General features: G+C 36.0%; 1 protein-coding gene across 8 annotated transcripts in view; it reads right to left on the bottom strand.

The window, feature by feature from the left end:
• The window catches only part of KIFAP3 (kinesin associated protein 3), a 219,611-nt gene that overhangs the window by 46,919 nt on the left and 160,281 nt on the right, over nucleotides 1–12,411 (bottom strand). For all 8 annotated transcript variants that reach the window (XR_013174069.1, XM_077156924.1, XM_077156923.1 and 5 more), the window contains one exon: nucleotides 11,409–11,494. Coding sequence is in view for 7 of the 8 variants with exons in the window: in XM_077156924.1 (XP_077013039.1) it covers nucleotides 11,409–11,494 (86 nt within the window). In the remaining variant the exon portion in view is untranslated. The remainder of the gene's footprint in view (nucleotides 1–11,408; nucleotides 11,495–12,411) is intronic.

The raw sequence follows: 12,411 nt of genomic DNA on the forward strand, positions 1-12,411 counted from the left end.
TTTCATCATATTCTAATGGAACAGGATTCTGGAATCAGTAGCCTCAGCTATCTAATATACATATTCTGGGAATCCTCAATGAATAGAGTTTATTAGCCATGGCAAAGTTATATTTTCTTTTTGTGTCAGAGTCTGGATTTATAGCTAGTAATAATATGATATGGTATAGTAATAAGAGTTAGGAGACCTTGGTTTTGGTTCTAGCTCTGCTTCTAATTGATAGAATCTTTTAAAAGGTATTTTAATCTCTCTTGGTCTCAGATTATTTAGTTGCAAAATGAAACAAATATAAGATTTATTCAAGCTCTAATATTCTATAGATAAAAATCTATGATTAATATAATATCATTACTTTGTAAGGTTGTTGACATAACTATCCCAAATAACTGATAATTATTGGGAGTGTAAGGAATTTCTTTTAAAAGTTAACTAACAACTGAATATAGTCTCAAAATAAAAAAAATAAAAACCACATATTATAAATTAATATCAATTCCCTCTTACCCCCCCACCTCCTCCCTCTACTTCCTTTTACGTCAACCAACCCCCTCCCCCCCACCCAGGAAGTAACTGAGAATTCAGGGATGTCACAGCTCAACCATAGCCAGCATGTGCCATTAAAATCTATTAAGCCTTTGTGGAAATGCTCAAGGGATGAAGCTGTTTTTCTGTATTTTTGAAATACTCCTTTTTACAAGGAGTGTACCCTCATATTCTCACTTTGAGAGTACAGTCATCCTGTATTTAAAGGAAAATATGCTTTTTAAAAATTTTCCTTCTCTTCTAAGCTCCTGATGTTATCATCTTAAGTAGTTTCCATAAATTTAAAAATTTCATAAAAGATGTATGGTTTGATTTTACATGGAATGTACCATCCATTTTGAAGTCTTACATCATTTTGTTTACTACTTAACCAATGAAACATTATGAAGCATTAGCCAGTCTATTATCAGAGCCTGTTCACTATCAGGAAAACTCTTTGTCACTGGCTTCCGTCACACCTTGTATCTGATTAGCACACTATAGGATAACACAGAGCTACATAGATCTGCTTTGTGTTTTAACATAACTGATGGAAAACAGATTTTCCTTTTTCCTTTAATGTAGCAGCCCTGTAATTGAGACTGTAATATGGTTTATTTAATACAATCTTCATAGTAAATTAAAGTGGGTCTAGAAGAATTTAGTTGCTTATTAAACTTAAGGTAGTAGGTGTTAAAAAGATGTCTTTTATATCCTAGAAAATATTTCTCCCAATGCTATGTACAAAAAAAAAAAAATAGATATACACGAAATTAAACACACAAGTAGAGGTTTTGTCTTTTACGTACACACTATCAGACTATTTCTTAACAGAATTGCCCCAAGTGCTTCCCTTTAGTTTTTACCCTGGCATTTTCTAACCAGACCTCAAAGTACAATTACTGCCACAAACAATCTCTGCTTAAAGAACTGAGGAGGTTAATCTGTGCAATGTCATTTCAAATATCATATCAAGTTAGATCACAAAGTAAAAGATATAACTAAATAAAACTTATTTAAGCAAGAAATCATGATTTTTATCTTTCATACTATGCTTGGGTTCTTTTAAATCCAACTGTTGTTAATATAGAAAAGCAACAAAGTAACATGCATAAGAAACAGGCAGGGAACACACACATACTGGCTAATATGTATATTTATTTGTCTATGTATGTGGAAATTCCTACAAGCCGGAAAAATATCCCACATTTCTGCTTTTAGGTTTATGTAACTTAAAAGTGAACTCCAAAAGATGGCTAACCAAACTTATCCCATTAAAGCCAATTTGACTGTATGGAATTGGGAAATGAAAATTAAACTTAAAATTGAAAAATGGAAATTTACCAAGACTGTAAAATAAGCAAAAATCAGTTCTACCTGCTCTGAAAGAGATCTTAGATGTTTCTGTCAACATCTTACTTGAAAATCCCTCCTCTGTGCCTACTTCTCATTTGCAATTCAATTAAAAGTGACTACCTACCTAATTTTACCCAGTTCTTACCTATTCCTTAATTTTGAAAGCCCATCCTAAAATAACCTGAGTTGTAATGCTAACCCTAATCCTAATCCTAATCCTATAAAAATTTCTCTATAACTTTCCCTTTCAAGATGTTGTGAAATACTTTTTAAACTGTTCTCCCTTGCTGGCAAGATTATTAATAAACCCACCCTATGTCTCACACAAGTTTTCTGGAGTGGGGACCATAACAGAATTGATATATCTTGGTTATATTTGGCATTACCTTGATTTATTTCATTTAATAAACCAATCTTAAATAAACCAATATTAAAATAATTTGGTCTGTCCTGGAATAAAGATAGCATTTTGTTTTGGAAATAAATTGTATGCTACTGAACTAGGTATTAAGTTCAGATTATTAAAATACACATGGGCTGCCTATGATCAGAACTGGAGTTACAAAAAAGAGGAAGAGTTGCCATCCAAAATCTCAGTGAAACAAACCTTGTTGTTATAACCAAATCATTGCTGGCCTGTGGCTGGCTAGAAAGATAACAGATATCAGTCTTTAACCAGAGAATCTAGTTATACCCCTGTCTTGAAAACACCCTGTAGATAAAGTGTGCCATTTATAGAACCTACATAGCTAGGGCCATGTAATTCCTGGAAGTCTAGTTCACATATCTAGATGACAGTGTCTGGTGTTCCTTGCAGTCTGGACTGTAAACTTTTAGATACTAGGGACTTGTGTTTTTGAATTTTATATTTCCAGTATCTATTATAATGTCTAGCGCACATCGTATATGCTTAATAAACATGTGTTAAATGTGCGACAATCTGGAAATGTCAGGGAAGGATTTTCTACTGGTAAGGGAGTGTTACAAGGTTTTAAACACTCCACACAAATTTGAGGAAGTACTAAAGGACACAAAAATTAACTGCATATGTAGAAATTCACTAGATAAGATGTATGGAGGATTCTAGTCTTCCTTTCATAACTCCCAAGGCTCTTCTCTCCTTGCTTCTCTGTACTTACCTGGTACCCTTTCTCCCCAGGCAATAAGTAAGGCCTATTCACACAAACGATAACTTGCTGATGAGGCCAGAGACTGACTGCATCACCAAGTCATGTAATTCTCCATGAGAATTACAGAGTACTACTACCACACTTCTGTTTGAATTCATCAGTTGAAGATTTGGGCCCAACCGCATTAAACAAATAATCACTAGTGTAATATTTCCATAATTTTTTTGACAATTACTTATTGCAGAAGGCATACTTTCCTAAGGTTTGCAAGGCACCTGTTTTTTTTCTGAGTATTATTACACGTTATTTATATTGAGTGGAAAAGATAAATTACTTTGAGCAACAAATAATTTTGCTTTCATAAAGATAAATTACTTTGAGCAACAAATAATTTTGTAGCCCAGAGTTAAGAAATAATTGGGAATAAAAAAATTTTGTATAATAAGTATTATTATATCTTACACTAAATATTTTTATATTAAGACTGGACTGCTGTTTAGGAACCAAAACTAAAGTATGTTCCAAACTGAACACACCAAATATGTTAATCTAAATATATTATTACTTTCCATTTATCTTCTCTCAAAAAGCTAATTTAAAAAGTATGCTGATGACGCCCCGCAGCAGCCGAGCCGCCCGCCATCCTTCTCCCCTCTCTTTCTCCGCCGGCCCGCCGCGCGGCGCCCACGCCCCGCAGCAGCCGAGCCGCCCGCCATCCTTCTCTGCTCTCTTTCTCCGCCGGCCCGCCGCGCGGCGCCCACGCCCCGCAGCAGCCGAGCCGCCCGCCATCCTTCTCCCCCTTCCTCCCCCTCCTGCTCCGGCTGCTCTCCAACCACCACGGTGCCCTCTTCCCCCACCTTCACCGTGCTCCTCCGCCACCAGCCTCGACAGCCTTGCCGCCCTCACCTTTCCTCCTCCAGAACAGCTACTGGGGGAGTGGAGATAATACAGAGCAGCTCCCGGAGCCACGAGGGAGATCAAAGGGACAGCGTACCCCATCCTGGAACGGCTGACTATCTGGGAGAACCAGCTCCGGTGAGATCACCAAGGGGCACGGGCTTTCCTGGGTGGGACGGCAAGCGACCGGAGTCTCTCCCTTCCACCTTCCCGGGCCAGCTGGTAGAATTGGACAGGCGGTCCCCTTAGGCCGCGGCGGCTGGTGCCCCCACCACACGAGGCCCCCCGGAAAAACTGAGATAGTTGGGTCGGAAATCCCCAGACTGCGGAGAACAGTGACCGGGGGATCCCTTCCAAACATGTGACTCCCCCGTCGGCTGGGAACAGTGCACTCTCCCGGGCTGCGACAGCTGGCGCCCTCCCGCCACGCTTGGTGCCCCGGGCCGACTGGCTAATTTGGCCAGACGCTCTCCTGTGCTGCGACGGCCGGCGACCCTCCCCGCGTTTGGAACCCCGGGCCGGCTGGCATTCTTCCAAGACGCTTCGGCTGCCGAACCTCCCCTACGGCGAGAGTTTTCCAGAGTTGAGGGACCCACAGCAACTTTCGCTGGTGGAACCCACAGACAGGCGTGTGCCACGAGCGCCACCTACTGGGCAGGATAGGAAGAACAGAACCCAGAGATTGCACAGAAAAATCTTTCAACCTGTGGGGTCGAACACCCGGGGAAATCTGACTAAATGCCCAGACGCCAGCAGAAGATAACGGATCACGCTCAGAAAATTGAACATATGGCCCAGTCAAATGAAGAAACCAATAGTTCAAATGAGATACAGGAGCTGAAACAACTAATGCTGAATATACGAACAGAAATGGAAAACCTCTTCAAAAACGAAATCGATAAATTGAGGGAGGACATGAAGAAGACATGGGCTGAACATAAAGAAGAAATAGAAAAACTGAAAAAACAAATCACAGAACTTATGGAAGTGAAAGATAAAGTAGAAAAGATGGAAAAAACAATGGATACCTACAATGACAGATTTAAAGAAACAGAAGATAGAGTTAGTGATTTGGAGGATGAAACATCTGAATTCCAAAAAGAAACAGAAACTATCCGGAAAAGAATGGAAAAATTTGAACAAGGTATCAGGGAACTCAAGGACAATGTGAACCGTACAAATATACGTGTAGTGGGTATCCCAGAAGGAGAAGAGAAGGGAAAAGGAGGAGAAAAACTAATGGAAGAAATTATCACTGAAAATTTCCCAACTCTTATGAAAGACCTAAAATTACAGATCCAGGAAGTGCAGCGCACCCCAAAGAGATTAGACACAAATAGGCGTTCCCCAAGACACTTACTAGTTAGAATGTCAGAGGTCAAAGAGAAAGAGAGGATCTTGAAGGCAGCGAGAGAAAAACAATCCGTCACATACAAGGGAAACCCAATAAGACTATGTGTAGATTTCTCAGCAGAAACCATGGAAGCTAGAAGACAGTGGGATGATATATTTAAGTTACTAAAAGAGAAAAACTGCCAGCCAAGACTCCTATATCCAGCAAAATTGTCCTTCAAAAATGAGGGAGAAATTAAAACATTCTCAGACAAAAAGTCACTAAGAGAATTTGTGACCAAGAGACCAGCTCTGCAAGAAATACTAAAGTCAGATACAAAAAGACAGAAGAGAGAGACATGGAGAAAAGTGTAGAAAGAAGGAAAGTCAGATATGATATATATAATACAAAAGGCAAAATGGTAGAGGAAAATATTATCCAAACAGTAATAACTCTAAATGTCAATGGACTGAATTCCCCAATTAAAAGACATAGACTGGCAGAATGGATTAAAAAACAGGATCCTTCTATATGCTGTCTACAGGAAACACATCTTAGACCCAAAGATAAATATAGGTTGAAAGTGAAAGGTTGGGAAAAGATATTTCATGCAAACAACAACCAGAAAAGAGCAGGAGTGGCTATACTAATATCCAACAAATTAGACTTCAAATGTAAAACAGTTAAAAGAGACAAAGAAGGACACTATATACTATTAAAAGGAACAATTAAGCAAGAAGACATAACAATCATAAATATTTACGCACCGAACCAGAATGCCCCAAAATACGTGAGGAATACACTGCAAACACTGAAGAGGGAAATAGACACATATACCATAATAGTTGGAGACTTCAATTCACCACTCTCATCAATGGACAGAACATCTACACAGAGGATCAATAAAGAAATAGAGAACCTGAATATTACTATAAATGAACTTGACTTAACAGACATTTATAGGACATTACATCCCACAACAGCAGGATACACCTTTTTTTCAAGTGCTCATGGATCATTCTCAAAGATAGACCATATGCTGGGTCACAAAGCAAGTCTTAACAAATTTAAAAACATTGAAATCATACACAACACTTTCTCGGATCATAAAGGAATGAAGTTGGAAATCAATAATAGGCGGAGTGCCAGAAAATTCATAAATACATGGAGGCTCAACAACACACTCTTAAACAACAAGTGGGTCAAAGAAGAAATTGCAAGAGAAATTAGTAAATACCTAGAGGCAAATGAAAATGAAGACACAACATATCAAAACTTATGGGACGCAGCAAAGGCAGTGTTAAGAGGGAAATTTATTGCCCTAAATGCCTTTATCAGAAAAGAAGAAAAGGCAAAAATGCAGGAATTAACTGTCCACTTGGAAGAACTGGAGAAAGAACAGCAAACTAATCCCAAAGCAAGCAAAAGGAAAGAAATAACAAAGATTAGAGCACAAATAAATGAAATTGAAAACATGAAAACAATAGAGAAAATCAATAAGACCAGAAGTTGGTTCTATGAGAAAATCAACAAGATTGATGGGCCCTTAGCAAGATTGACAAAAAGAAGAAGAGAGAGGATGCAAATAAATAAGATTAGAAATGAAAGAGGAGACATAACTACTGACCTCACAGAAATAAAGGAGGTAATAACAGGATACTATGAACAACTTTACGCTAATAAATACAACAATTTAGAAGAAATGGACAGGTTCCTGGAAAGACATGAACAACCAACTTTGACTCAAGAAGAAATAGACGACCTCAACAAACCAATCACAAGTAAAGAGACTGAATTAGTTATTCAAAAGCTCCCTAAAAAGAAAACTCCAGGACCAGACGGCTTCACATGTGAATTCTATCAAACATTCCAGAAAGAATTAGTACCTACTCTCCTCAAACTCTTCAACATAATCGAAGTGGAGGGAAAACTACCTAATTCATTCTATGAAGCCAACATCACCCTCATACCAAAACCAGGCAAAGATATTACAAAAAAAGAAAACTACAGACCAATCTCTCTAATGAATACAGATGCAAAAATCCTCAATAAAATTCTAGCAAATCGTATCCAACAACACATTAAAAGAATTATACATCATGACCAAGTAGGATTCATCCCAGGTATGCAAGGATGGTTCAACATAAGAAAATCAATTAATGTAATACACCATATCAACAAATCAAAGCAGAAAAATCACATGATCATCTCAATTGATGCAGAGAAGGCATTTGACAAGATTCAACATCCTTTCCTGCTGAAAACACTTCAAAAGATAGGAATACAAGGGAACTTCCTTAAAATGATAGAGGGAATATATGAAAAACCCACAGCTAATATCATCCTCAATGGGGAAAAATTGAAAACTTTCCCCCTAAGATCAGGAACAAGACAAGGATGTCCACTATCACCACTATTATTCAACATTGTGTTGGAAGTTCTAGCCAGAGCAATTAGGCAAGAAAAAGAAATACAAGGCATCAAAATTGGAAAGGAAGAAGTAAAACTATCACTGTTTGCAGACGATATGATACTATATGTAGAAAACCCAGAAAAATCCACAACAAAATTACTAGAGCTAATAAATGAGTACAGCAAAGTAGCAGGCTACAAGATCAACATTCAAAAATCTGTAGCTTTTCTATACACTAGTAATGAACAAGCTGAGGCGGAAATCAAGAAACGAATCCCATTTACAATTGCAACTAAAAGAATAAAATACCTAGGAATAAATTTAACCAAAGAGACAAAAAACCTATATAAAGAAAACTACAAAAAACTGTTAAAAGAAATCACAGAAGACCTAAATAGATGGAAGGGCATACCGTGTTCATGGATTGGAAGACTAAATATAGTTAAGATGTCAATCCTACCTAAATTGATTTACAGATTCAATGCAATACCAATCAAAATCCCAACAACTTATTTTTCAGAAATAGAAAAACCAATAAGCAAATTTATCTGGAAGGGCAGGGTACCCCGAATTGCTAAAAGCATCTTGAGGAAAAAAAACGAAGCTGGAGGTCTCGCGCTGCCTGACTTTAAGGCATATTATGAAGCCACAGTGCTCAAAACAGCATGGTATTGGCATAAAGATAATATATCGACCAATGGAATCGAATAGAGTGCTCAGATATAGACCCTCTCATCTATGGACATCTGATCTTTGATAAGGCAGTCAAGCCAACTCACCTGGGACAGAACAGTCTCTTCAATAAATGGTGCCTAGAGAACTGCATATCCATATGCAAAAGAATGAAAGAGGACCCGTATCTCATACCCTATACAAAAGTTAACTCAAAATGGATCAAAGATCTAAACATTAGGTCTAAGACCGTAAAACAGTTAGAGGAAAATGTTGGGAGATAACTTATGGATCTTACAACTGGAGGTGGTTTTATGGACCTTAAACCTAAAGCAAGAACACTGAAGAAGGAAATAAATAAATGGGAGCTCCTCAAAATTAAACACTTTTGTGCATCAGAGAACTTCATCAAGAAAGTAGGAAGACAGCCTACACAATGGGAGAAAATATTTGGAAACGACATATCAGATAAAGGTCTAGTATCCAGAATTTATAAAGAGATTATTCAACTCAACAACAAAAAGACAGCCAACCCAATTACAAAATGGGAAAAAGACTTAAACAGACACCTACCAGAAGAAGAAATACGGATGGCCAAGAGGCACATGAAGAGATGCTCAATGTCCCTGGCCATTAGAGAAATGCAAATCAAAACCACAATGAGATATCATCTCACACCCACCAGAATGGCCATTATCAACAAAACAGAAAATGACAAGTGCTGGAGAGGATGCGGAGAAAGAGGCACACTTATCCACTGTTGGTGGGAATGTCAAAGGGTGCAACCACTGTGGAAGGCAGTTTGGCAGTTCCTCAAAAAGCTGAATATAGAATTGCCATACGACCCAGCAATACCATTGCTAGGTATCTACTCAAAGGACTTAAGGGCAAAGACACAAACGGACATTTGCACACCAATGTTTATAGCAGCGTTATTTACAATTGCAAAGAGATGGAAACAGCCAAAATCTCCATCAACAGAAGAGTGGCTAAACAAACTGTGGTATATACATACGATGGAATATTATGCAGCTTTAAGACAAGATAAACTTATGAACCATGTAATAACATGGATGGACCTAGAGAATATTATGCTGAGTGAATCCAGCCAAAAACTAAAGGACAAATACTGTATGGTCCCACTGATGTGAACGGACATTCGAGAATAAACTTGAAATATGTCATTGGTAACAGAGTTCAGCAGGAGTTAGAAACAGGGTAAGACAATGGGTAATTGAAGCTGAAGGGATACAGACTGTCCAACAGGACTAGATACAAAAACTCAAAAATGGACAGCACAATAACACCTAATTGTAAAGTAATCATGTTAAAATACTGAATGAAGCTGCATCTGAGCTATAGGGTTTTTTTTGTTTTTGTTTGCTTGTTGGTTTGTTTGTTGTTGTTGTTTTTTACTATTACTACTACTTTTATTTCTTTTCTTTATATTAACATTTTATATTTTTTTCTGTTGTCTTGCTAGTTCCTCTAAACCGATGCAAATGTACTAAGAAACAATGATCATGCATCTATGTGATGATGTTAAGAATTACTGAGTGCATATGTAGAATGGTATGATTTCTAAATGTTGTGTTAATTTCTTTTTTTTTTTTCTTTCCGTTAATAAAAAAAAAAAAAAAAAAGTATGCTGAAGGCAATTCATAATTGACTGACATCTCTTTCCTTTCTCACTACCCAAGGTAAGATAATCACATATAGTACTTTAAAGTTCCTTATTCTTATACCATATACTTTATATGTAACAATAACATTAGTGATCTACTAGAAAATAGTACATGAACGATGAGATTATTCTCTACAAGTGATAAATCTTCTGTACTCATGAGCCCTGTGACATGGGGTCTGTAGGTATGAGACATTATGGTAGGAAAAATATTTAATATGTAAAGTGTCTCTTTTTACATATTTACAATGAAGACACTTTACATATTAAATATTTGATCTTAGATTTATAGATATGTTTTTATTTATCTAATATTTATATCAAATATAAATCTGTGATCTTAGATTTAGAGATCAAAGCTAAAATCTCAATGTATCCATTTAGTTCTTAACCAATCATGAGATATGTACGCAAATCCCAAAAGCAGATGATACCATTAAGATGAATTTCTGAAATAAAATGTGGAAAGCTGCGCTAAGAAAACTTGAGCAGCTCTTATAGAAAACTTGAGCAGCTCTTAATGGTAATCAATTTCATACTGAAATTACTAGTAGAAAAAAAGATTTCCAGTGAAGCTGTTAACATTATTTAAAATGCTATTCTGATTTGTTTAAAAAGCTTAAGTTAAACTTTTAAATCGACTAAATAGGTTATATTCATGAAACTTTTTTATAGGGTAAGCCAAAGTAAAAAAGTAAAATCCAGTTCCAATAAAGTAAGAAAGCATAAGTACCAGTATATTGCATAACTGAAAAAAAATTCAAAATAATCTAGTATCTGGAGCATCCCTGATGCAAGGCCTGACCAGGCAGAAGAGTCGTGGGGAGCCTGATTTCTGAAGAAGAGTCTGTGGGGTCAGTGAATTTCTAACCCAGGACTCAGATAATATACCTCCAGTCATGAATTCTTTACGAATCTCTACAGTCACAAAAAAGTTGAAATTTTTGTGTGTTCCATCAATCCAAAGCAACTAACAAAACCATTACATTTATATAACAAAAGTTATCAAATAACTGAAAAAATGGTTGCCCCAAGATATGATTTATTTAAAGAAATTAAACCGTAAAGTTGATTTTGTAAGAGTTTTGGTAGAAACTGTCATCAAACTCCCTGCTTTTATGTGAAATACAAGTGATTCTGAGATGATATGGAGACCGACCAGACCTAAAACTCTAAATATGTATAGAACTTCTTTAAGGTAGGAACCTATACTTAAAAGTTGAAAGCCAAAGGCCTTAATTATGTTTAAGTCTATACGAGTATCATCATATTTCATGAACTAACCAAAAATAAATTCTGTATTTACACTGAATATATAGTTAAAAATAGGTTTACAATGTCCTTTCTTTTCCTCCCCAAATGAAGCGTATTATACTTTGTATACAAAGAATAATTACTTACCGCTATAATATCTAAAGTATTATCACAGACCTTTCGGATTTCATTGTTCTTATCATGCATCAGATCTATAAGGTATGCTGGAGCCTCTGAATGAAATTGATTAAAGATACAAACTGCTTTTGAGAGTGAGGATATTCAATCATATTTTAATGAAAATTCTGCATTTCTCTAAATTCTAACGCTAAGCTTAAAATTCAAGTTCAAATTTAAAAGTAAGATCATTAATACAGATAACCAGAAACAGTTAACATTTCATTTGTTAAAAAACCAGGGATAGTAGAGGCATAAGGGAAAATCTAAATAAAAATGGGTAAGGAAAACTGAACCAGTAGATCTCAGAAGTTATAAGGCCATATTATGGAAACATAAAAATAATAGAAAAGGAGCTCTAGAGCTGTGAAGTTATAAAACTTTTTTGGTTCATCCTATACTCCTAAAGTTTATGGAAACTAAACACAACAATTAGCAATAGAAATGAATCACAGTAAAATCTCATAAAAGGTTTTTATAAGAAAAAAACAGAAAACATGGTAAAAAGAGATTTTACATAAAAGATGAAAATTGCAACCTAATATTTCATAAAGAGATGAAATAATTTAAGAAAACATTATGATATAAAAGAACAACATAAGCCAGAATTAGAAAAACCCAGAGAAATAAAAGATTCAGGAAATAATTTAAAATGAAAGCTAAAAATCTTTTCAGATATATAAAGACTAAAGTTAAAGTAATCAAGATTAAGTAAACACAGCATATAAAACTTTAAGAGAAACGGAAGCCAAAAAGGAAATAAAAATTAAAATAAAAAAATAATTGAAGAGTTAAAGAGATGAGAAAATAATTGATATTAAAGATAGCTAAGAAGACCCAACATAATAGAAATTCCATAGAAGACAACCAAAGCAATTGAACAGGACTAACAGTGGAATCTACTATTTAAGAAAACTTTCCTGGAATTAAAAAACACAAACCTTAAAACTACATACCCAAAGAACACACTTAG

The sequence above is a fragment of the Tamandua tetradactyla genome, chromosome 4 (genome assembly GCF_023851605.1).
Source record: "Tamandua tetradactyla isolate mTamTet1 chromosome 4, mTamTet1.pri, whole genome shotgun sequence".
NCBI classification, from domain to species: Eukaryota; Metazoa; Chordata; class Mammalia; order Pilosa; family Myrmecophagidae; genus Tamandua; species Tamandua tetradactyla.